The sequence below is a fragment of the Sturnus vulgaris genome, chromosome Z (genome assembly GCF_052056855.1).
Source record: "Sturnus vulgaris isolate bStuVul1 chromosome Z, bStuVul1.hap1, whole genome shotgun sequence".
Classification (NCBI taxonomy): domain Eukaryota; kingdom Metazoa; phylum Chordata; class Aves; order Passeriformes; family Sturnidae; genus Sturnus; species Sturnus vulgaris.
This window is the reverse complement of record NC_142283.1, coordinates 48,769,426-48,797,131: the sequence shown is the minus strand read 5'-3', so window position 1 is coordinate 48,797,131 and position 27,706 is coordinate 48,769,426. Positions and strand designations below refer to the sequence as shown.

Below are 27,706 nucleotides of genomic sequence, written 5' to 3'. Positions count from 1 at the left end.
CAGTGTTAGCACATCATCAACAGATATAGAATGGCTCAAATATGTTCAAACACTGTATGTGTATATGTGGAAGATGAGTATGCATAGAAAGGAATGGGAAACAATATGCTGTATTTTATTTCTCCTTTAAATACTGAACACAGTGAGAGAAGCTATTGAGATGGATTCTTTACTTTTAATCATGGATCATGCACATATCCATGTATCTATCATTGCATGTACTTGTTCGTATAGTTTTATATGCCACACAAAACATCCTGCATTTTTGCCAGGTACTATATTTCCCCATGCTTCTATTCTGAGGTACATTGGAAGCAGCAAAAAATTCTTGAGGCAAATATTTTCGATTTGATAAAAGGACAAATACACATTTAAACCATGCTTTACCAAAATACCCAACAAAATTGATGCAAGTGTTAGAAATAAGACAATGTAACTGATAAAGCTTCTAAATTCATATTAGCACACAAACTAAATAATGAACAGCATAAAAAAAGAGAAAACCCCACCAGGGCTCAGCTCATCTTTTAAACAGTGTGATAAATATATATATATATATAATTATAAGATAATTATATTTGCTGATGCTTACTTACAAAGGTGGTTGTTAACTACTTTAAACTATGAAATGCATTTTACCAATGCCAATCTTCTTCTCGAAATGTTCATAGTAAATCAATGTATGGTACTGTAGCCTGTTGTCAAATTAAGTTTGAACTCTTTTCACATACATAGTTACATGCTACAGTAAAACAGTTAATTACTTAATAAATGTTAAAACTGCATACAACCTCTATGACCAGCAACCCAGAAACATTTCAAAAGCTTTCACCTTCAATCCATTAGACATTACACTACTCTCCTATTTTTAAATACAGGTTCAATAAACAGTTTATGTGCCTATGTCTACATCAATGCTAGGAGCTATCAGATGCAAGAATACAAGTACAGCTCAAAACAGGCAGTGCATGTTGTATGCAATTTAATACTTCTAGTAATATAAGCGCATACTCTACATATTATAAGTATTATTTAGTTTTTCCTTGGAAAAAGCATGCATTTATGCAAGGGAAAAAAGTTGAATTTACTGTACCATATCTCTTGTGAACAGATGCGTCTATATTAATATACATCATTGATTTAATTTTTCGTTTTCTTGGCTTCTCGCTCACCTATCTAAAAGTGATTTCTCTGGTGATAACTAACACATCATGCTAATGAGAGAATCTAATGTACAATAGAGAAATGTCACTACTAATAATATTTGCATGAAGTTAAATAAAGCAACTGTAAGAGAATGTCAGACAGTTGTTCTTTAATAAGATACAGTTACACAATGAAATTATGTTGTTAATTTTGTTACATCATTGAGTGAATCCTAAATTACTATATAATGATGCACAGATCCATTTATAATTCTGTATACTGCTTTTTCACTCTCATGTTGAAAATAGCTTCTGGAAAAGCTATTACCTTTTTATCTGAAATGGATTAAACATACTTCTTTCTCAACAAAAAGGTGGATGGCTCTGGCATTTTGTGTCACTGTGGGTTACAGCCATTTCTGTTATAGTCTCATTTCTGAAATGACTTTTAAGTATTTTAGAACATTACAGCCCTTAAGGTAACTGGATGAAGAAAAATGGCATTTCTTAGTCTGACAAATGCACAAAACATTTATGAAAGCAGACAATCACAAAAGCCTGCTTTTTTTTTTTTTTTTTTTAATCAATCAAGCCCAGACCTTCTTTTCTGTTGTTAACAACTCCTTGCCAGAACTAGAATGGGCAGTGCGTGCCCTGGACCTAACCAGATGAGCATGGAAAAGAAGCCAAGGGTTTCTGCTCATTCTCGACCTGTCACTGATCAAAGTGACCCAAAGAAGCACTCCTTTTTAAAAGTTAAGATTTACGCCCTTTGAGGTTATCAGACATTCTTCTGTATACAGAAGGGATGACCCCTTTCAAGCAAATCACAGACTTTTACATGGACAAAAGGTACACAGGCAAAACAATGCAGTCAAGTGGCCATGTCATAAACTTCTCACAGGTAATTTAGGATAGTATTCCTCTTCCCCTCTCACCCCACCAAAATCTAAATTTGCTCTGGAATGTGGAGACACCATTTTTTGTGCTCTCATTTGCAAAACAAAATAGTCCAAAAACAAATACCATCATACTTGCTATTAACAGCCCTAACTTGTACAATCAATCCTAATTTTTCTAAAATACATATCACAATTAAGTTGATTTTCATTTTATTCTGGGGAAAGTTATTCACTCCTATATTATGCAAATTGCTGGACAGTGAGAGTTGAGAGGTAAGAGGAGGGAGGGATCGAAAGGTTTTGTTTTGTTCTAAATAAATCTCCTTGCTGTGCTTCAATTTTTCCACTAAAAACCTGCTTGAGATTAAGTTAAAGTTCCAAGGAAAAGTGATGGGGCTCAGAGTTTGTTTGCTTATAAAAATATGTGGAAAAGCAGCATTACACTTAGAAATTTAAGAGAGAAATGTCCCTAGCATTACTGCGTATAGCTGGAAAAGTTTCACTAAACAGCTCTTTCAAACCATGCCAAACTTTGCTTGCAACTTATGTACATTTCATAACTTCATGTTATTCTTATTCATGAAAACAATTTTTCTTAAAGCATAGGAAAAGTTGTAAAAATACTTACATTTCCAGAAGATGGATTGAAAATAATTAACTAATTAGCAAATGAAGGAAAATAGACGACAGAAAACAATATTCAAAATTTTAGTGATTTACAAAGAAACACTGGCACTCAGACACAAATTTGCAGCTGCACTTGCACACTGTATGTGCAAGCCAGCAAGTTATAACAGCCCCAACAAATCAGAAATATAAGATAAAATGTTATCCTTAAAGAGGAGAGAAATGCATTTGGCAAAATAACTTACCCTCCTCTTAAAAGCATGATGAAAGCATATTTGCACTGGATATGTTTAGCACATGATAAACAAACAAACAAAATATGACAAGGAGATTAACAAGTACACAAATGTGTCAAGAGCAGACTTTTAAGAAATAAATCTGTTCGATGTTACCACCTTTTCAGTGCTACTGTGTATATATGCCAAATCACACTGATGCAGCATCCACCACACATTTAGTCATTTAGTACATTACTTCTCACTTTCTATACAGAGTACAACGTGGGCATTCATGTTCAATAATGTAAAACATCCAGTTAATATTCAAGAATTAGTACATTTTAAATATTTTTAAAAAGAAAAATAGCAACCAAATAGCCTATCTTGAGTGCATACGTGTTTGGTTTAGTGTAATAAGCTAGTTGTCTCAAATTATTTGAACCCCTTACACATTCTGATGCTGTTCTATTCAGTTTTGTTTCCTTTCTTTGTTAGTGTTGAACATTTTCTGGTATTTCAGAGACCACACAGTCTAAATCTGTTGAAAAAGATTTAATACTAAACAGGCAATCTAGCACTATCTATGTGGTTCAATCATCATTTATCAATTGATTGTTATCTGGATCTAGTTATGTTAACTCTTTTGTGGCTGAAATGTAAAAAACCTTTCCTCCACCTCTAAAATTTAATTCTTGCTAAAAGAATACAGCAAGTAATTAGAATTACTGCTCTCCATGCCATTGCCTAATATCAATGTAACCAAACATGTAATGTACCACAGACAGGCACAGAGCCTGTCATAATGTTTGTAAGCAGTGTGGTAGCAATTCACACTTCCCAGTGCCAAGCAGTGTTTTTGAAATGTGCATCTCTACCAGGAAATGAACTTTTTTACTTTCAAGAATGGGAAATTGAACTGAGTTGCTTATTTGCATTACGTTGATTACATTCTATACCAGCATACTGTATCAGCAGTAATCAGGGTCCCTCTACAGGATATATCAAAATATTCCTTATTCAAATGCCTTCATCCTGTCCTGAGCTATACTGCTTAAATGGTCTCCCATAGACAACCGCTTTTGGCTAATAACTGTCTGCTTTGGCAGTTTTTTTGGCTTTAAAGTTTTCTTAAAATTAAAATATTGTTTTATGGTCAGTATTCAGGCACGCTTTGTTGCTTTAAACTACAAAAACCTATTTACTTTTTCTCTTTTTTCTTACAGTACGACGCCTCTCAGGTAAGTGAATTAATTCAATTTTATGTCCAACATTAAAAGAAAGTCAAATATTACTACACAAATTTACTAACTCCTCTTCTGGCTAACACAATATTTCAATTATTATCCATCAGTGTCAGACCATAATTGGAAACTAGTTTTCAGAAGGGCAAAACATCTCCTGGTAGGGAGTCACCCTGTTAAAAAACCTCCAGGTTGAACTTCCCTCCCCTGCTTGAGCCCCATCCAAGCTGAAAGTTTGTCCCTCTCTTTTTTCTTTTTTTTCCTCTCCCTTTTTTTTTTTTTCCCCTTATTTTTTTTTTACTCTTCCCTTTCCCTTCATCCAGAAGAGCCAAGCAATTGTGCAAAATTTACTGTAACACACAGGGCGCGTATCACCAAGTGCATGGTACAGAGACACTGGCTCCTGTGATTAATTATCAGTTATAACTGGCCTTGCAGTAACATTTTCGCTTTCCCGTCAGAACCGGCATACCAAGCTGCCTTAAACGCGGCCCCCGGTGAAGGAGCAGCTCTGGGGAGGACGCCAAGGCTCCGCTCCGCAGAGAGAGGGGGAGCGAGAGAGGGAGCAAGCGGGGAGAGGGAGCCGAGAGCCCCGAGGACTGAAACTGTCTGCTCTAAGGACCCTCAGCTCCGCGCTGGCAGCAGCTCCAGCAGGACGGCTCGTCGCTCCTTCCCTCTGAATAAAACTGTGTTCTGCCACATGAAGTCAATTATGCCGTTCTGAGGGGCCCCCTGAATTTAGTATCAGTTTGATTTTGGGGGCTTATGCACTCAGGAAGAAAAAGGAGTTTTCCTGGGATAGCAGATACTTTTATTTATGGGACGGGGGGATAGCAAAGGGGAAAAAGGCTGGAACAAAACAAAAGCAAAGAAAGAAAGAAAAACAATCTTACTAGGAGCAAAGCTCCATTTGGAAACTTTAAAACAAATGCTCTGCTTTTACTTAAAGCTTTAATATTTTTTTGTTCTTTTAAAAAGGAGCCCTTAGGGAAGAAATGAAGTAACCATGCACATTCCAATGACATAGTTATGACAGTTCAGAGGCTAACTATGTAGTGATGAATGAAACAAAAATGAAATATGGAAAGAAAGAGAAAAAGGAGGAGGGGAAAAAGCACAAAAATTCCATGTTTTAAAATAAACGAAAGTAACGTACCTGTTGGGACATTCTGAATAAGAGGTTAGTGTCAGTGTTCTGCCATGTCCCCATGAAACCAGAGTCGGTCGCTGCCGTTCTTGTTCCGAACTGCATGGAGTTGTCAGTGCAGGAGTCTCTTAAAGTCAAGTCTCTTGCCCTCTTTCGCTCTCTGTGTCTCTGTGTGTGTCTGTCTCTCACATCCACTTCTGCCTCTTCTGACTGAAAAGTGAAGGTGGATTTTTTGAGCCTCTTGGCAGCCAGTAGCAGGAGTGTAGTGTAGTTAAGAAGCTAGCTGCACTGTGCATTTCATTTGGGAAGGGGGGATTCAGGGGAGAGGGTCAGAGCTTCTTTCGCACCTTCAGCAGAGAGACCCCTATCATTTATGCATAGATTGTGACTCCCCAAGCTCGCCTTTGCTCAGTTTAACAGCTGCCTGTCAGGTGTGCATGCAGCACTAAGGAGACCCAACCATCAGCTTCAAACTCTCAGCCACTGGATGTCATTGGATAGCAGAGCAAAGAGTCAACTGCACTGCTCCACTGTCAGGCACCAAATGACATCCTGCACTAACCCTTCAGTCTACAGATACACAGATACACACACACGCACATTCTCTCTAAGTAGCACAATGATTAGCGTGAATTGGGAGGAAAAAAAAGCTGTGGCCCTTTCCCTGTCCTTCTGTTTTTTCTCAACAATGCTGTCAAGTACAGCATGTTATATCTGACACTTGCCTACTGCACAGGATTAGCAAATCTAAAAAAAAAAAAAAGAAAAGGAAGGGAAAAAAAGGAAAAAGCAAGGAATCATGCAATTAAATACAGTCAATATTAACTTAAAGTAAAACATAAAAGTTGGCCCGGTTGTTTTCTAAATATTAGTCAGAAAAGAATTGCAGAAGTCAGTTTCTATCCCAAAAGAAACTCTTACCAAAGAGGGAAAAAAAGACATGATCCAACTTCTTTTGAAATAAAACTAGAAAGTCACACGCACATTTCGTCTCTCACACCCCTCTCTCCTCTTGCCCACTGCTAAGAGTCTTAAGCAGCATCGAGAGCAAGAAAGGACGGAAAAAATGACAAAGCTAGTCCTTCTTTTCCCTCCCCCAAAAGATCAAAAGTAGTTTTTGGTGGTTTTTTTTTTTTTTTTTTTTTTAAGAAGCTGGTTGAAGCAGATACAATACACCTTTCAAATCGTAAAGAACAAAGAAATTAACCACAGCAGAAAAGAATCTGGTCCCACACAGCTAAAAAGTAATGCAAAAGAAACAATGTTTTTCCTTTAAGATCTCCTGTACTTAAGGTACAGTACTATACATCAAGTTAAATAATACTATTGCAATACTGCTCTTAATTATAAAGGCTTTAAAAATTAATCTTATTTGAAAAATTCTCTTACCCATTTCATCCTTTACATACAGAAAAAAAGTCATAACTCTGCAAAAAAACTTCATAAATAAAACAAAATTCATGCAATCTCATAAAAAATGGCCAGAGTTTTTTTTTTTTTTAAAAAGGTATCCTTTCCAGCATAAGGAACATTCATCTTCTAATAAAATCTACAAATTTAGGAGGACAAATGTACCACTCACTGCTTTTTTCTTAACTCAGGAATAACAATAAACCTCACTCTCTGAAACAACAAAAGAAACAGAAGAGAGCTTCAGTGGCAGCTCTGTGTCATTAGTGTGCAATGAGAAAAGATGAGAAGATGTACACTATGTTGACACAAATGTGCCTTCCCCTCTAGACCCTACATCTCTTGAAAGCTTTTCTGTTAAACTTTCCTTCAGTTCAGCACCATTAAGTACAAAAAAAAGTCTCAGAAGCAGCAAATTCAATATCCAAGAAGAAACCAGGAAGAACCCCAAGAACTGTTGCTTTAAAATATATTAAGTCCACTTGTGGTCAATAAAAATATTCTCTACTGGGGAGGGGAAAATGACACTTAGGAGTCAATTGTACCAACAGTGGCTTTACCTTTACAGCTAGCTATTAGCCCCTCAAACTCCCTCTAAAATTTGCCAGCCTCTTCATTTCTGAAGTGGCACTCAGTGCCTCAGTCAAGCTGCATGCTCAGCTCCTGACCTTCCCACTAATGGCTGTTATTTGTGGGAGGCTTAAGGACACTGTCAATAGCAAGCTTCCTCCTCTCCGTTCTGCATCTCTTGTGTGCTCTCGCTCACAGTCTTTATCTCCATCTCTTACCCACCCCCCCCCCCCTTCTTTTTCCTGTCCTGCAGTCCTCTTCTCTGCCAGAGAATAAAAAATCCGCCCCCCCACACACATCCATGCACACACGCATGCACGCGGGTGCACACAAACACACACAAAATCAACTGGCGTGCAGCAGCAAGCACCTGCAGTAATAGACTCTTTTATTAAAACTGTTATTCTGCAAGACTTGAAATTCCCAGTGGACCGGGCCATGTCAAAGCCGATATAATTAACTAGAGGCTCAGCAACGGATCAATTACCAGACAAGCAAGTGATAGTGAAATCAATGAAAGATCATCAGCCACATTATCAGTGTTGCAACTCATTAGGGTAAAACTGAGAAATGTGCTCAAAGCCAGCCCAAGCAAGGTGGCATTACAAAACAAAGGGCTAATTTGGAGACCCTGCTGTGAACAATCTGTAACAGAATTAGCCTTTTTTTCCCCTAAACTGCAGAGCTAAGTAACGAAATGTGACAGACTGAGAGAAGCAGTTTATTAAGACACCAACTCCAAGTTTATTTAGTTCATAAACTCTCTCCTAGAAAATCAATACAGTCTGTACAGGGTTATTAGGCTGACTAGCTAATACATCCAAATCTGGTCTTCCCAAGCAGAAATCTTGGCCAGAATGCTACAACCTTACAAGAAATCTAAGCTCATTCAGATCACTGTGTCAAAGGAGGACTATCATTTAATTGTCAAATGTGTGACTTCTACATCCCAGCTTCTACAGAACATTTTCAAAAAGATAATTTCCCCCCTACCCCACTAACATGACAGAGAAGAAACAAAATTTAGGCTGTCAGTCCCAGTCCAGCTCAGGTCATCCTTAAATTTGCAGTGTGTCTACTGCATCTTGCTTGGCACAATAATGCCAGCACAGAAAAGCCAAGACAAGAAATACTGAATTTCAAACAGGGATATGAAAAGTAGCAGTCAATAAGGAGATAAAAGTAACCAAGCAGGAAAATTACAACAGAAGCCAACCTCCTCAAGTAGCAGTTTAAACCTCATGTAACTGTACTGCAATGGGGTTGGGAATTGGGGGGGGAGGAAGGAGGGGAAGGGGGGAGGGTAGAAAGAAGAAAACAAACAAACAAACAAACAAACAACCCCCAACCCCCCCCCAAAAAAAAAAAATAAAGCAAACCCCACAACTTCAGTATACAGGTCTGGCACAAAAGGAGTATTTTCTCTCCTCTTTGGCTAGCTCATATGAGAACCCGAAACATGATAGTCAAGGTAAGGGGTCTAAAGGTATTTAAAACAAATCCTTTTAAAAGCATAAAAAAATATCTCATGTTCAATAGATTTTTAATCAGGAGTACGTTCTGCAAGTATTTTACTGCTATCCAATGGCATTCGTGCTGACAGATAAAAGGATCTGTGAAATTATTTTACATTTTCACCTCCTGGGAATATCCAGATGCTGAATAGAAGAGGTGCCTACAGAATCCAGGTTCTAATGGAACTTAAAAGACAGTGCAGTTGCAGTTGTCTGCTTGTGTTTTTTTTTTTTTTTAATGCTATGTGCTTTGTGAACTGTATGCAGTGCTAAGTGTTTTTTCTTTCTTTTCATTTTAAATAATACTTATTACTTACTTTCAAAAACAATCACATTATCTGCATGACTTTCTGAATCTTTTAAAAATATAATTTGTTTATTTCATCTCTCCTCTGAAAACTACTGATACAGAAATGCACCATATGGCAAGAAAGGATAGGAAAAGTGATTACAGAAAATCCAGGTGATGCTTAGAAGAAAATCTAGCCAGCAGAATATGCTATATAATGTAAATGTATCCTACTTCTTTCTAAATTCCATTACTCTGACAGTTTAAGTGTTAATTAATTCAGTCAAAGGGTTAATGCAAATAGTTCAAAATGATTAAACATTGAAAAAATATTTTCTTCTTTTTGTTCCAATTATTCTGTATTATTAATTAAGCTGTTAAAACATGCAACAGTTACTATCTCCTTAATGTTCAATAATATGTAAACTCTTTAAAGAGATTTTTGTTCCACGTCTCTGCTTTAGATATTAATCAAGAAAATAATTACAGAGGAATTTAGTAAAAAATCTACATGCATATAACTATGTACTGTACATGTACGTTCAACGAGGTCCAATTAGTTGGAAAGAATTTGCATTTCAGTTAGTATGAGCTAACAAGACTGTAGGGAGACAATGTGATTCTACTCGCAGGGCAAGAAAGAATGGTGTTTTTCTGTAAGCATTAATTCCCATAACTGCTCATTTTAAAATGTTACTGATCTTTACAGTATTTGTTTTTCAAACATCTAGGAGTTCAGTATAAATGTTTATATTAACTGTACATGCAGCAGTGTCCCCGAGACGACTCCTGGGGAAAAAGAAAGATAAAACAGTGAGCATAGATTTATTATTTCTCTTCATTTAGTATTTACAATCCTATTTAAATATAAAGAGCAATTGATTATTCTAAAGGGGAGTTCCTTATATTTGATGTTCATTCACAGGATTCATCACAGTCACTGGGAGAAAACTTTGTCTTTTTATACATATGTTCCAATCTTCAATAGTAATGATAGATACACACACCATATGCAGTTACTGAGCTCCTCTCCCAAGTCTCTCTGTCCTCAACCAGTTTACTGCTAGTACCTGTAACTCCCAGAGTTCATTTGGCTGCAGATATTAACAGTTTCTCTAATTTGTAATGACAGCAAACTGGCCTTTGCTCTTCCCACATTCACTATTCATTTCTAGGCTTGGTTAAGTAGATAGCTGGGTTAAAGATCAGTGGTTTTTCATGTGACACATTCTGCTATTCATCTAATAGCTCGTCAGGACAAAACTGTCCCTGTTCTTGCCAAAATAATGAAAATGGTCCTCTACATCGCATGACAATCAGCCCTTGCTTGTGCTGAAACAACTAAGCTTATATAGTTATTTTAAAGATGTTTTGGAGCTGAGTAGTCCATACTGCCTCCAAAAAAGTATGTATCTGACCAAGTAGGAAAGAATTCTTCTCCTTACAATAATGTGTAAGCAGAGACTGTAATGATCAGATTAAATACTTTATCTATGGATAACAACGAAGTTGTGAATTGTGTCCTATCAGGAATATAATATCATACTTGAAAATTATGCAAAGCCATATTGATGTTCATATTCAAAAAGGTGGTGAATCACCTGTGGTAATGTCATTCTTTATCAACTCCTTCTCCCTAAGAATTATATAAGGGACTCACTCTGCAACATCTGTTAGACTCTAATGTTAACAGATGTCTAAAATGCAAAAAGAAAAAGGCGGGGGTGGGGGCAATAAAGGAAATCTCCTCTGAACAAATTGTCCACCCAAATTTCTATATTCTAAAGAAAAAATATTGGCAGCACTGTAGTCTCTCTGAAACATGTCATCCTTACTTTGTAAAACATTTTTCTGTAAGTTTTAATAGGCACCTTCTGATTTTTAACCAAAATGCATTGGACTGATTATGTCATCATGCAACAATGAGACTGAATACTTTTCAGTCCCCTGCCCTGTGTTCCAAATGTCCTTGCTGAATCCTTCTCTATCTTATCTAAAATATTGTGCATTTATGAATCTGTTTTTCACTTTGATGTTCATGCCTAATTCACATAGATTCGGAAGTCTCTACGTCTATATTTTACGTTTCTTTTGTTTCGGCTTTGGTTGTTTTGGTTTTTTGATGTTTGTTTGATTTTTTGTTAGGAAGTATTTTCAGGTTTAACTGAAGCATGGCAAGACTCAACAGAATTTTCACTTTAATTAAAAATCATAGTTTCAAGCCCTATTTACTCTAAATTGGTTATTCAGCCTTTTCTTTAGAAGTGATGTGACAGGACGTTTATCTCCTCAAAGACAACTTTTGATGGTGAGCCTGCTGCAGTTCCTAGCAAGCTGTCACACTGCAAGTGATCCTAGTCACGTCTTTGCCAAACTATGTATCAGCATTCCATACCACAGAACCCTTACAGAGAGTGCTGAGACACAGCACTAGCAAAGGTAATGTGAAAACTGTGACCTATTGTTGGCAGATAAAACATCAAACAGAGATTATTCTGATTTTAGTCACGTGGATGCTACATTTTAACAAGTTCATGAAACAAAAGAAAAGTGAAATCCAGAAAAAGTGAGCACAGAGAGAAGACAATTACATCTAGATATGTTGTCCTTCAGTATGTAACATGACATTGGTGTCCACTTGCTGGTTTGAGGGGGAAGAACATAAACATGGAGGATATTAAAAAAAAAAAAGAGGAAAGCTCTTGTTATTTTAAAGTGATTAGTAATATACAACTTTGATTTCTTGTTTTTCTTTGTTTGTGAGGTGTTTTGTTTCATGTTGTTTGTGGGTTTGTTCGGTTTGAGTTTTTTTATTTAAACAAGACAATACTGACAGTTCAGACCACCTGCAACTCCTTTTCATAGGGAGATCACACCTATGTTTCTCTACTTTGTAAGGGAGATGTGTCATGTATATTAATTTGTCTGTCTGCTCAACAACAGGAGTACACACGTGAAGCAGAGAGAACCAAAGAATCACAATTCCAGGAGCTACATATAAATAAATGAAAAAAGTAGGTGAAATGGAGGATGCAGAAGGTTAGAAAAACAAGTAACTTCATAAAAACAAATGTAATGCCAAGTTACAGCAGTTTGTTGACTGTACCCGTTAAATCTCGTGATTAGTTGCAGTTTAAAAGATATTCTCCACATGAGCATGGCTTTTAACTAGTAATATTCACTACATATATGTGGATAAAACACTAAATTTTAAAAGTCCATACTTTTTTCATAAGAATTTTACATGACCAGCAAAAATTTGGTGCCAACTCCTTAATTTGCGGGCAGGTAAGCAGGGCAGCTTGTTCTGCACATATGGCAGTTTCACATCCATTCTTCATGTCATGAGTGTTTTTTCAGTGTCTTTTGTCTCACAAGAAACCATCTACTTATTACTTAATTGTTTACAGCAAATGGTAATATATAACACTGTTAAGGTATGAGAGTCTGGTTTAAAGTACAGTAGATACAAAAGACTTGGATTTAAACTGTGCATTTAATGAAGTGCCTATATAATAGTGGGATTTAGACATCCTGTTTTCATTTACTAGGAATTAAGCAGACAGAGGACACCTGACATGCCATACAATATAGGAAGATGTATAACACAAAAATAATTGCATTTCACCTTTAGAATAAAATATTCAAAACCAGTTGTATCTGCTGGTACCTAAGTTCAAGATTCAATAGGAATATTAGCAAGCTCATGGCAATGGTTAAACAAACAACAAATCAACCTCATTTATGTACGTAATTGAGAAAAAAAATTCAAACACTTCAGTCTGAAAAACCCCACACTTTCACAGGTTTACATCCACAGATTATCACTATATTATTATCCAGGCATACTACTATATTAAAGCATCATTCAGCTATTGATTATCTGCGTTAAGCAAGGTTTATTGTGTTTATTGAAAGTCTATTTTTTGAAAAACATTCTAAAACTGTGGAAGTTGTGTGTTGGATGCTATCTTAGTACAAGACCTTTACAAAGCAATTTATGATTTGGTAGCTCATTTCATTATTCTCATCCTTTTAGTAAACTGTGTCTATAACAAGCAAGGCCTTTGGATCCCACAACAGCCTAAAGGGCTTAAGTGTAGGCTAAGTTTATGATCTAATTACTCCACAGTATAATCCATTGTGCCACTTCCTAGTAACAATTATATGGTGCCTAAAAAATAAGTATGTCATAATTAAATAATTAAAATGACCCTAGAAAGGAGAGGGAATGGGTTGGTAGAATAGAATTTAGCTAAATATTGGATAGCTAAAAAGACACTGCATGCACAAATGCAAGAATGAATAAAGAGCAGCTATTTTTTTCTAATTACTGACTCATTCACAGTACACAGAATTCCCTGAACTGCCCAGTGTCCTACTATCTCTCTGGACAATTAGGAAAAGCTGCATTAGCAAGAACTCAGCATTCTCTGTCTCACTTCTCTCTGGAGAACTGGGGAAATGATGAGCTCCATCACCTGGCCAGCAGTAGCAGCAGCCACAAAGTCACCTCAGGGACTTGGACAAAGAGATTCATCTGCAGCCTTGGCAGCGACTGAAGTATGCCTCACTAACAGACAGTCACACAACCACACACTGGCACAAGGTCCTTTCATTAAGAGCTGTTGTCTAAGTGACCTGTCACAGAGTTTCATAAAGCAGCATTAATACTGTGGGCCAAAATGAGATTGATCTTTGAGCTCCGTGGTCTCCTGTTGACAACAGTGCATTATAAAACCAATACTAAATACTTTATAAACAGGTCTCTCCTCTAGTGTATTAGAGGAACAGAGCATATTTCATGCCCTATAGTTAGGTAGCCACATATCCATCAGACAATTAAATAATTTATAAGATACTCAGAAGTGCAATAAGACTCAATAAACTTTTAAATACTTACAAGCTACTATTTTGTTTGAAAACATACCAAAACCAACCAGAAAAACAAAAAACTCTGCTCACCTAATGCGTACAGAACACCCGGAAAACTAAGTTTTTATATTATCTTTTCACCTGAAATATTCTCATTGCACACAAACAAGCCCTTCACTCAGCTGGGAAAACAAAACAAAACAAAACAAATTAAAAAAAGAAACCAAACAAAAAAACCCAAAAACAACAACAAAAAAAACCCCAAACTACTTGGCTGCTTTAAAAATATTTTTTAAATTTCCCACATTATTACTTTCATTACTCTACATTTCAGCTTCCTCTGCTTGGCATCAGACTGACTTTTTGTCCTTTTGTACACTCTGGCCAACATGGCTGCAAGAACCTTCTCTGCAATGCCTGCCATCTGGAACCACCGTGCTGCATTTCTCTCCCTCATTCTCCATCTATTTTCAGCCTTCATCTGGAAACAATATGTCTCTGTTCTCATGTCTGGGTCTCTTAAATTCTAGTAAAAAGGGAAAAAACTTTTAACTTTATTAACTCTGCACAGTGTTTTGGAGATAAAATTTGTGTGAAAGATACTACACAAAACCATTTCTTTATTAAATCACACAATTGTAGGGACAGAATTTACCATAAAAAGTGATCTAGAAATACTTCCTATTCTGTTAAATTTGATATACAAGACAATAGTTTATGTGAATTTCTTAAGAAATGGCTTCATTATAGAATGAAAAAATATTCCTAATTTTAGTAATTCTTTCACACTTTCAGAAAAAAACAAACATGAGTTAGCTCACTTTTAAAATGACGTGGAAATCATGCAGTTCTTAAAGGCAAATATATCTGAAAAAGTTCTGCACATTTGGAAGAAAATCAGCAAATGTACTTCTCTTTTCCATTCCCTAGAAAAGATGTTCTCTATGCTCCTACCATAGCAGGTGAAGAGACACTAATTACATATAAACACTGTAAGTATATACCTACAATATTTGCATACTGGTTATGCCAGCAGTGTAGGAGGTTGAGCTCCTATAATTTTAAGACATTAATAGTTAAGACAAATAAACTTGTTTCTTCCTTCTGCAAAACAACAAAATGCTCTGTATCAAGAATCTGAAATTTTCATGTAGAAGTGTCTGAATCTCTCTTAAAATTGAGCACATAAGCAGAATTTTACATTATCTATTCTGAGCTGGATGTAAATTTGTTCTAACTAACTTTAAAAACTGAAATTTCTCTTGCTGGGAGTAAACCACCACAGGCGTGGACCTTTGTGTAGTACTGCAGATGCCATGGTTTCACAGACAAGCCACATTAATACTGGCTAGCAAGCATCTGGAACCCACAGATGTGTGTGCTCCAGCCCCAAAGCACCCACAAGTCTATGCCAATTCAAATCCCTATTCCCAACCCACAAATAAACCGCACTGGTTTTCTTTAGGAACTAGACCTGAAATTGAAGCTTTCAGGTTTTCACCATTCACACAACTGAAGAGAGAATAGGAGTGTTTGGACAAAAGGGGAAAATATGCTCTAAAGGAAGATTATAATGGACAATTCCTCCCTTGGCTTTCTCATATGTCCTACTTGGGACAAACTGACCCACAGGGACCTTAACACTGCTATTTAAAGACTTAACTGGATTTCATTTTTACAGTAATTGCAACAGACTTACAGGGCTGGCACCAAAGAAGAATCTACAAGTCTATCTGTTATGGAAATACCAAGGATTTGAGGGGTAAGGTTTGGGGGGGATTGTTAAAGGATGGGAGAAATGGGGAATGCATTGTTTTCCAGACAATAGCATTGCTCCTTAAGCCTTGTTTGTAGAACATTCCTCTTCTACTTAGCCTGCACCTAAAAGGCACAAAGACAGTTCTTACCATTACTTCACAATAAAACTCCGTGCCACACTTCAACAAACACTTCAAGTGTTTGTGAATTTATTACGTATACAATAGAGAAGAAATAATGTATCCTTCTCCTTGCTAAAACACCTATATTGTCCTCTGCAGGACAAAGTGCAGACATTTCTGAAACCAGATAAAGAAAAACAGGTACTTCCAAGTTACTTCAGTCTGAATTTTTGTAAGCTCTCCCATTGTGTGCTAATGGGTCCTAAAAGAAAAGGCTATGCCTGTTAATCCTCTTTTGTCCCTGGGAAGTGAATGTTTCAGCCTTTTACTTTTGCTGTATACCAAGCAGAAGCTTCGTCTTTTGGATATAAACATTTTAAGACTTGAGATTAAATTACTTTTTTTACTACTTTTAATCTGAAAATTGGGCTTGCACGTTCCTGTGGGATACATAAATGTCCCTTCAAAAACTCACCAATTTTGCAAGAGAGCTTCTTCTACTTTATGCCAAATATGCAAGGTTCAATCATAGCAAGTGATAGGTCCCAAAATAAGACGGTTACTTGGAAAATGTGAAGGAAGGACACTAACATCAACAGATTTATCCCAGAGCTGGCTGATGCGAAGTGAAGGAGGTTCACCCAGAGCTGGCAGTCATGTTAATTCTCTAAGGACAAGGAAGACACAGGGAAAGGAAATGGCTGAGCATCAGTGATAACTACCAAGCTTCCTCTGGATGCCAGCAGTTAGATGCCAGAGTTTCTTGCTCCTTTTCCCAAAATTATTGTCACTCTTCTCGTTTCCATTGAGAAAAGCAATACTGAGCAGCAAAACAAGTAACCTATTAGAAGCACCAGTGTAGGTTTAATTGGCTGATTGTGTGCTAAAAACAGAACTAGAGAGACAGCCATTAGAGCATAGGATAGTTATAGTACCATAACTATCAGCTGTCTTTCATCCAACTCACTTCCAGGACACCTGTGAACATGTCAGAAGTCAATCATAAAAAACCCAAAACAATCCAAAACTCAACACAGTTTCATTTTAGGAAAAAGAAGGATTTTTGTAGGCGGGATGATATTCTCTTGTCACTCTGAGCAGGAGCCTTAGATGCAAACCAGAATATCATCTTAAGTAAAACTGCAAGAAAGGAAGGTATGTCCTGTTTTGCTTAAAAGATTAAATTTATCTTAGGAGCAAGTTTGGATAGAGGGAAAAAAATGACTTAAAAATACAAAAAAATTGCCTTTTCTCTCTGTTCTAGAGACCTGATCTTCTAGGCTTGAGTCTTCCAAAGTAGAAAACTCTCGGTGAGTTTTAAATCAAAGAGACTTAAAGAGTAAAGTAATGTAGAAATTTGAACAATGAAAACTTTTTCTATATTTTTACTCCCTTCTCACATACAAGATTAATACAAGAAGACTTGAGAAAAAATAAAAACCACTAAGCCAAGCAAAATCAGACCACAAGCAGGCTTATTTGCTTTGCAGGTCACTTTTCAAAAGGAATACAGAATAAGCATTAATGTAAACACATGGAAGACTATATAGCGTCATATGCTTCACTTAAAGGAAGAACTGCACAGAAGTAATTGACACAAAAAGAATATCTAGAAATCATTAAAAAAAAGCAGCTGTTTCTTGCAAAATAATTAAGAGTTCTTAAAAAAAATTTAATCTTTTTAAAAAATTATTTAAGAAATTAACCTTGAACACTCAGCTCCCATATTACTGGGAATGCTCCTGCAATCACACTACAGAAGTTATCTCATCCCTACACAGGAAATGGGAATAAATTTCTACAAATTGCTCAATCAGTGACCTGACATTAATTTTATACTGAATTGATTTTTGGTGACTGTATTTAAATTGTCTTTTTGCTTATGTATTTTAATAATTCATTCATGATTTCAAAGATAGTAATTAAACTCTTTGGCTACTCATTTAGAAATGTTATACTTCCCATCCTTTCTTTTTTTTGAAACCTACCATGACAATTTTATTTTCAAAAAAATTAAAAAGTAATCTTTCAGTATCCTAACATGTTTTATTGAACTCATTCAAAGTTTATTTCTGATCTTTGATAAGCAAAAGAACATGCTTATCTGGCAAGCTGGAATCTTCTAATTGTATACAAATGAACAGCAGCTGATTTTCACAAGGTATGAAGCAGCAGATGCTTTTTTTTTAGTTCAGAACTGAACTCAAAAAATAAAACTCTCTAAGAAGCTGAGATATTTTGAATTTTCACTTGTAGACAGTTTCTCTCAGGGTTACTTACAAAAGAACTGAGAGATGGCTTCATTGCTGTCAGCTACATCCTATATGTATTAAAGCAAAATCTGAGAGACTTAAAACCAGGCTGATCCTATCTCCCTGCTCCAGCTGTGCTGAGTGCTGTACAAGCAAAAGGAAAGGAGAATTCCTGTCTAGAAAGGTTTATAGCCTGAATAATCAAAAGAGACAACAGATAGAAGAAAGGAATTATCTCATCCTGATTTTTTACTATTGGGAAACTGATACATAGAGCTGGAATTTTAAAAAGTGCTTCACACCCAGAGCTCATGACAGATTTTCAAAGAGCCAAGAATAGCAGGTATCAGAACACAAACTGAAAAGAGAGTTACTGTCATGATGCTTCACCAAAGCTTTAAAATGAACTAAATGTAGCGTTTATAGTTAAGCTGAAAATGAAACAATACTCTTATAAAAATATTGTTAATGTTCTACAAAATATTTTAAACTCACTTATGCTCTCTTCTTCCTTTACCCCCTCCCCAAGCATACACTCATCTTCCAGTCACCTCAAATACTAATTTCACTCTTATGATTCACTAAATTCAAGACATAAAATTTCTATCACAACACAGAGACAGCAATTAGAAGTACACTGAAACTGCTCTCAGGTTTTCTTCCTAATCCTTAATGCAACTTGATCACTGCAGGTCAGGTGCATGACCTGATATTGATGCCTTAGAGGACCAAGTCAATGACTCCACAGTTTTATTGCTGTTTGCTCCACACAGCAGCATCAAGATTCACTAATCCTATAGCAAGTAAAACATCCAAGACTGGTAAGTAAATAACACAGGTGAAGGAAAAGTTATATGCAACAATAGAAACTGAAAATTGCCATTCATTCATATAGATGCCCACTTCTAAAAACAATTTTGAAGTACATTTCATTAGAATCTGAAATGCATGTTTCTAGTGGATTTCAATACACATTTGATTTACAAATTCCAGTAAAAGTGTGCCACAGCTGGTAGGATAAGTTACTGTAATAAATCACTATTAAATAACTGTAAATCTTTAGAATGGTGTAATGTCTAATAAAAAAATATGCAAGCAAAAGTGAATATTTGTGGAGAAGCATTCTTCATATAGAGGAAAACAAATTACAAAACTTACCATTCTGGTAGTACAGGATAATTCAATGAGTAAATGCTGGAATAAAATTCACATAAATATTGCCTAATCTATTGAGATTTCATGTTAACAACTGCATCTGAACAAATTGCATGGTAAAGGGTGATGGTAAACGTCCTATATTTCAGAGCTTTTTTATGTTAAACATTCACATTTCTGGTAGAAAACTCTGGGTCTTGTAATATATCATCAAAGCAGAAAATTTACTTTCCAAATACCATGCAAATGTTCCTAACTGTTCCTCTGCACTTTAGAAACATTTTCTGCATTGGATTTCATTTTGGTTGGGGTTTTTTGTTTGTTTGGGGGTTTTTTTGGTTGCTGTTTTTCTTGGGGGGGGGTGGGAAGTTGGATTTTTGGGGGGTGGGGTGTTGTTTTTTGGTTTGGGAGGTTCTGGTACAGTTTTGGCAGGGGTGGGAGGGGGAGGAAGTTTGAAGGCCTTTCAGGGGAAAAAACCCAACACACAAGAAACAAGCCCAACAACAAAAAAACACCAGAAAACCCATCCCAAAAACACGGTACCAAAAAGCCCCAAATCCTTTCATTTTAACCTGCGTTCCCTCTGATGTGCAGCAGATGGACATTTACCGTAATCCATTACTGCAGAAATCAGCTGAAGAGCCATTTGCTCTTCCAACACTTCCCATGCCTTATTTAGCTCTTACAAGACTTCATTTGTCAAAGTGCAGACGCAGTGCTGATGTCGCATCCAATGGCGCATTTCTAGAGTCAGGATGAGCTGCAGCACCACGACAGGCCCAGGAGTACCTCGCTCCAGAGTGTGATTGCTTCCACTGTGCCTTGGGATGGGTAAATTATTAACTGACACTTTCACAACTGAAGAACTGTCTAAGATAAACCCATTAAAACTGTTAGCCTACAGAACACTTCACACTCCTGGTTTGTTAAATCTTTGTCAAAGTCATCATTTGGTCAAGCTTTTTAAATATACATATGAGTCTATATAAAATCTATTTATAAAACTTTCAATTATGAACTTTTTCTCTACCTTTCCTTGTCTCAATTTTTTTGGCTGAATGAAGTGAACCTTGCAGCTAGAGGAAGGCTGCTAAGGACTCAATTATAAAATAGAAGCAACAAAAGCTTATCAAAGATGGCAATATACTAAGCACTGTAATGCACCTTAACTGAACTTACAAAATCCAGTACAGGTGGTGATGGTTGCCAGAAAATTTACCTGGGACATAAAAATCTATTCATTCAGAAAAAAGATCAATGAAACTATTTTCTGTTAATATTTTTAGAAGTTTCCCCAATAAGGAGACATGCAGATTTTTGCAAATCAAAGTCTGTTGACAATATATACGCTTCCTATCTTCGTGAGCGTTAAAGACAATCATGATATTAAGATCTGAATTAGCTGACTCTTAGACATACTATTACAGTTACTTCATTGTTAATTGTAACCTGGTCCAGATTTACTTTAATCCAAGGACGGGTAAAAAAAGAACTAAGATTTAGTATGCTGATGTGTAGTATAATTAGCATAAAATTAATTGAACCCAAATAGTTACTGTACATCCAACTGCACTACTGCCCTACTACCTCAGAAAAAAAAATAAAAATCCCCAGAACTGATGAATCCTATAGGAAGCAAAACTAGCAGATTTCTTCTTAATTCACAGACAAAGTTGCCACGGGCACTCCCTCTTATGTGAGCACGGAAGAAAAGCCACACTATAACTCCAAATCCAACCACACTTGCCATAACACGATCATGAAACTGCACGCAATTAAAGTGGCTTGTAGACAGTAAGAACACGCCTGAACATTATGGGCATGCATGGCAGCTACAGAAAAATATTTCAGTGAGGTGCCTTTACCAGTAGATTAAGAAACCAAGAAATAAACATTTTTGTATTCTAATCCAGGACAATTTAATAGCATATCATACAACCCCTTCATAGAGAAAAATACACTCTCTCCTACAGGGATTCAGTTTTGGGGAGCCTAATTGAACACTCGTAGGTACTGATTTGCTGTTCCAGCTGACTTCTGTCGCAGCAGTGAACAGTTAGAGTAATAAGAGCTTGACAGGTCCTAAATCAGGAAACCAAATTTACAAGTCACTTCTGAGGATGTGTCTTTAAGCTGTATATAGAGTCAGAATTATGCACAGCTAACACAGATACAGAAAAGATTTACATCTCGAAAATTACTTGTGCAACTGACAAATATTACTTTAAGAATAATTTAATAATTACTTTAATAAGTATTCTACCCTACAGAAAGCACAGAGAGTTTATCACACCAAATTAAAAAAAAAAATTCAACGGCATTGCTCCAGTATCTGCCCGACCCATGAGTCTGTGAGTCCCTCTGTGTGTACATGTATCAAAATATGTATGTATGCATGCACATGCACCCACACAGCATCATTGACTGTTAAGAGACACATACACGAGTTAAAACTTCTCTTTTCCAGCCAAAAGGGAGTGCCTTTTTTCTTTTTTCTTTTTTTTAGGAATTCACCCTGAAGCTCAGAAGGAATTTTGATGGGGCAGGACAGAAGTTTGTACTCTGTTTTATCCACACTGCTCTGTAGACTTTCTCGTAATTTGAAATGGGTAACTAAATTACAGACTTAACATCCAAATAATGTGTATCAGTTAAATAATCTTATCCCAATCTCTTCTGTGCATCTCATGCCCTAACAGAAGTATTGATATACTTCTCTATTCTCCTTTCAGCTTTCTAGTTTGTACTCAGATGCATAATCCATAGTCCTAAAACTACTTTATCCAAAACTTTCTAACCATAATGCTTATTTATGTCTCCACAGACATACAATGGTCATGACACCCACTGCTACTGCATTTTCTTCTAAAAAATCCTCTGCCTGCAGTAGCAGCATTGAGAGATGCTGCTCTACTAACCTCCGGGTCAAAACATACAATGCCCTTTGCTTGTCAATTCCCAACTGTTGATTTTAAAAACTGATGAGTGTCATATCCAGATTGATTACATGACTTACGTTCTCACAGGAAACATTAGGGAGAAAAATCTAACAACTTCTTTCAACTTTCACCATGAAGTCCCTTGGTCAGAATTCACCTGGTACATTGCTTCATGGAGAACATACCACACACATGATCACACATGGCAACAAAGGGGTAGCATAAAGACTGAAGAGCATGTGCATGAAAGCAAGAACACCACAGTTACATCTTTTTGGGGGAAATCCCAACTGTCAGTATTTTACTATGACAAGTCACAGCAGGAAAGATCCTGAAAAAATATTTCCTCAGAGAAGTGATGTTGCAGTTTTACGAAGACGCTGGTAAAATGTTCTGAGTTTGACTCCTGAGGCTTTTGTTCTGTGTGCAATAAGGTAGCACAGCTGCCAACAATTAAGAGGCCAAGACATGAGGAGAGACAGACTCATTCTTTTAAAAGACAGAAAAAGAGAAATTGTCAGAAAAGGCTGTGTCCTTCATTAGACCAGATGACATGGAAGAAGGGGACATAATTTATGTTCACAAGGCATCCAGGCTTCTCAAGGGCCACGAATGCTCCTAAGACAGCAAGTGTTAGAAGCTCACAAAGATCAGCAAGCACCTAAGTTCGGAGGAAGGAGCTATGCAAGGAATGTGAAAGTCAGTTACACATAAGAATGTATTTCTCTGAATGAAAATAAGCATCTATTTGAAGTAGACAACATAGACTATTTGCTTCCATTCCATGTGTACAAATCATGTGTTACAGACAGTGTCACCGATGCCAGAAAGCAGAACTCCACAGAAGGTTGTCCTGAACACCCACAATTGCAAATACATCACTGAACAAAGGACCTGGTAGACCTGGCAGAGCAATCACAATAATTTACAGATATGAAATGGAAGCATGAGAAGCAGTGCTGGTTTAGTAGAAGTAAAATTAACATGCTGAGAAAAAATGCAATGTACTATCTCGGCAACCAGAGAGCTGGCTGCAAAGCAAATGGAGAAGTAACTTCCTGCTAGATTTGTATTTATACTCTTCATAGCTTAAACATTTCTACTACAAAAATGCTAGATTCTTCTTTGCAAGTCTTTTGACACAGAATGCAAGAAAGCCAAGAAAAAGTAACCGAAGCCTAACATGGAGTCTTTTTTTTTTCTAGTATTCATTTGTGTTACAGAGTATGTGATTTTCATTAAAATATGACTCTGTGTTGCTCCACAATAAAAGCTAAAACTCACTCTCTTCCCGCCTACACAAAGTAATTTTGTTTAGAGACCTTCATTTCTTTTGGCCTTAGCCCATCTGAGGGGTGTGTGATATAGTTGGTGCCAGTAATTGCTTCCATACAATACAAATGTTTGAAAACATTTTGCATATTTGTTATGATTATGTATGACATTTATATCATATTTAAAACTCCAACAGGCTTGCACATTTTATTTTTGCTTATAGAAAGCAAAGACACAGCACAGAATGTTCCTCTAATTCATCTAAGAGAACTAAGTCAATTTTATTTTCAGTTAATACACTATGAACTCTTAGCCTCTAAACATTTGTTTTTTCCATTGAAAACAGAACTATGTACATTGAGGGTAAAGCTGTGGGAGCTATGTACACAAGTTTGGATATACATTGACAATGCACATGAAAATGGAAAGTTAGGCAAATTGTTGCGTTTTTTGCCTAAGTGCTGACAGAAATTAGATTCCCTATTTAAAAAAAAAGTGGAAAAAACTTCGTCCCCAAAATTATGCATTGCTATTCAATCCCTTACTTTGCAGGTGTAAGATTATTTAGATATACTTTTCTAGTTAAAAGGCTTTTATGAGAAAATGCTAATACATTAGAGCATTTTCTCTTATAGTTGCAGTGCTGTATCTGTCTCAAATCTCTAATCCAATCTTCCATATATCTAATGATTTATTATTTTACCTGAAATATACTTACATTGTGTTTGTTTTGCAACTGCCAGTTTTAATCTGTGACCTTAGAAAACTGTCTGTTGTCTAATAAAGTCTCAAATTTCCTTCAACTGAAATAAGAGGAAATTGAATTAAGTACATACATCAGTTTGTGACATTCTTAAACTTTTTTTGGAATCCAGATTTAGTTAACTGCCAGTGCTCCAGTGAAGGGTTGCCATTCCCCCTTGCTTTCCTGCCTGCCTCAGAGATGCCACCACTGGTGCCTCAAAGGCCAATTCAGGAATGCAGAGAAAACATATCCCATCTAAATTAATACTGATCTGGCAGTACAGATGAAGCAAAGACCTGTACTATAAAAAGTTAACAGTTTTCTAGCAAGGTTGTATCTGAGCAGTTGACAGTCATGGCCAAACAGTTCACCTTCTTGCTTAAGAAACTCAAGAGTACCAAATACACGAATGCAACATTCATCAAACTTGCAGTATTTAAGTGCTTACCAGGAGACAGATGATGAACAGTAACAATGGAAAACTCTTAAAGTTGTTCCAACACACTGAGAAAAGTAATTTTTCCACTACTTTCTAGGTGAGACTAGGAAAAGAGATGGCAGAAAGGTCATGGAAACAAATGGTTTCCTACAGCTGTGGGAAAATCACAGATACAGATCTATAGCAGCAAAGTTAGTTATAAGGAGAGTATCTCAGATTCTTTATTCCCTGACCTTCTCTCTCTCTTTCCCCATCCTCTTCTGCCCTACTTCCCGTGTTCCCTACTCTTTAAGCTCTCTTTAAGAGAGAAAGTCTCTAGTCCTGACCATTGAACAAAAAACCTTTCTGAATACTCTCTTTTGTTTTATCAATAGTAATACTTAGGTGTAACCTGCTGCCTGCTCTGAAAAAAAGCACTGACATGGCATCATTATTCTCTTATCATGATTCCTGTTACCTTTTCAAATAATAAGTATTTCTGTCCACATACATACTAACTTAACCCCAAACCTGTTCTGGCCACACATATTTTATTCCTCTTTTAACTTTGAAAGTTTCATCAGCCACTCTTGAAAGACAGAGCAGAACACTTGCTTTTGTCATGAAACATTGTCACTGTTCAGATTCTTCAGTTTCTTTAATTTAGACTAACACAGAGAAGACAATTTGCAATTTACAGTCCTACTCTAATTTTGTAAACATTTGTGCTCTGCTTCACAACTTGCAGATTTATTACAGCTACGTCATACACTCTTCTGTCACTATGGGGCCTCATTTCCAGTATATTAAAAATTACTCTGGCCTTCAAAACCACCTCTCTGCAAAGGCTAAGGACTTTCTCATAAATAAATATATTTCTATGTAATACTGAGTTATTACAAGACATTCTGATGTTAAATTACCATAAATAAACTCAATTTAAAATAAACTGAATGAACAGTGGCACACTGCTTACATTTCAAAGGACTGTCACTTTTTATAGCAAGGCTTCATTGAGCTTATAGCTGTGCCATTCCACTCAATGGGATTCAACCACGCTAATTCTCTGGGAACACATGTATTATCACCTAACAGATGGTTGTGAAATGTGGCTTTCCAAAGGAATTATCACTTCCCTTTCTTCTTTGCTCTAGACAGAGTCAGAGGGAGGAAAAAAACCCTCAAAAGTTGCAGATTCCCAATGGAGAAAATGAGTCCTTGACTCCCAGTCTTGACAGTGGATGCCTCCAGTAAGGAGTCAAAAGAACCTCTTTACCCTACTTACTTTGACTTCTTTACCAGAACTGAGTGTATGTATTTCAGAAGGAATCGACACATTTAACAGTTAAAAATATCACCTCTAAGTGTTTCATATTCTGACTGGCATGAGCTATTTCCTGGGCTCCAGAAAGGGACAGTGCTTTTCGTGCAGCTTACTGTGCATAGCTGCAAGCTTCTACCTAAAACAGGTTCCTGTTGAACACCATGTGTCAGCAGACAAGGCAGCAGAAAGTGAACATAGGAACAATGTTACCAAGGATCCACACGGACAAATACTAAACTTAACGGACTATTTAGGTTGTCAAACGCATGTGATGATTTTGGTATTCTTCACTTTCAATTGATAAGACTAATCGGTGTCAATTACAGCTGAAGTTCTAAGGTTCCAGTCACACACATATATATTGTATATATAAGTTATTGTTTCTTCTGTCTAGTAGATAACTGCCTTATATGACTGATAACACTGCTTAAATCAGGACTTAGAAGAATTTCACCTCAGGGGAAAAAAACTTAAGAAATAAGCACAATCTAATGGAAATCACAAAAAAGATACTCATAGTTGAAGGGGCCCAGATTTTCTGTTTAACATATTTAATGATGCTGAGCAACAAAATCTCAGCAAACCAAGGTGAGAATACACCTTGAAGAAGCCTAATATCTTGTCCCAATAGGGGATATTTTAACAAATTCTGTACTGTCACCTATTACAATTGAATAATAGAAAGAGATGTAAACAATTTTATATTTCACCCTCTGTGGCAAATTTCTTCAGTTTAATATTTTCCATCAGAAATTTAACATTGTTTTAATGTAGAGCTTTTTCTTGAGCAATATATCATATTTAACTCTGTAACTATCAATCCATATTCCTTTTAATTGAGGTTAATTTCTTTCAACTTTTCATAAACTTCCCCTTGGAGCGCTGAGGGTTCTTGCACCTGCTGAAGAGCCTAAGTTTATTTCAAAATCCAGAAGTGTCTTCTAATCTTACTCACAGACAGGACAATCCCAAGTTAGTTTTGTAAGACTCTGTGAAAACATTATTTAATTTAGACAGCTTTAAAACCGTGTCTGACACCACACCATCAGAAGAAGAGAGAATGGGAAGAGCATGTTAAAAAAGAATAGTGTAAGATCCCTTACAATTATGTTATAAGAGTATTTATTAGTACCACCTTAGGGCAGAATCTCTAAAGTGCATATGATGTAAAAGTACAACAATGTCTTTTCATACATGGACACACACAAACATAAGTACATTAAAGAAAAATCTTACTTCCATCCCCGAAACAGAGAAACAAAGTGGAAAAGTGGGAAAGGATGGCCCTCTTGCTTTGATTTTCCCAGTATAATATAAAAAATATTCTGGTATTAGTGCTGCATCAGTCCATACTGTGTCAAATAAAGAATTTTTTAGAGTAACTACTTAGTTGATTGCTCCAGTGCTCAGTCATTAACCCATTCCCATCTTTATGCAAACATTTTCAGAATGTCTTGACTGCCATTGGCAATACTAAAGAACGGAAGGAAACCAAAGTGCTGGGAAAACAAAATGTAAAAAGATATGGAAAAATGCCAATACACAGAATTCCTAAATAGTTCATTGAAAGTTTGCTCCCAGCCTAGATAGCTAAATCCCTGGCTTCTCTAAATCAGGCTGCAAGGCAGCATATGTAAAGCAGACATTCACACTGATATTCTGATGATTGTTGTAATACAGTAGTGCCCAAGTCAAGCATCCTAGATCAAAGATGTGAGCAGTACGAGTCACTGCATGAACACTAAGTGTTATCAGAACCTCACAACTTAGGACCAGATGG

General features: G+C 36.5%; 1 protein-coding gene across 9 annotated transcripts in view; it reads right to left on the bottom strand.

Annotated features, from left to right (window-relative positions):
• The window catches only part of BNC2 (basonuclin zinc finger protein 2), a 333,043-nt gene that overhangs the window by 232,548 nt on the left and 72,789 nt on the right, over positions 1-27,706 (bottom strand). For 5 of the 9 annotated variants that reach the window (XM_014872111.2, XM_088157178.1, XM_014872529.2 and 2 more), the window contains exons 1-2: positions 6,202-6,393; positions 5,290-5,490 (exon numbers count right to left, since the gene is read on the bottom strand). In XM_014872111.2, coding sequence (XP_014727597.1) covers positions 5,290-5,490; positions 6,202-6,222 — 222 coding nt within the window. In that variant the 5' untranslated portion in view covers positions 6,223-6,393. Of the gene's footprint in view, positions 1-5,289; positions 5,491-6,201; positions 6,394-27,706 lie in introns of those variants that run through there. The other 4 variants (XM_088157179.1, XM_088157176.1, XM_014872199.2 and 1 more) reach the window with 1 other exon arrangement.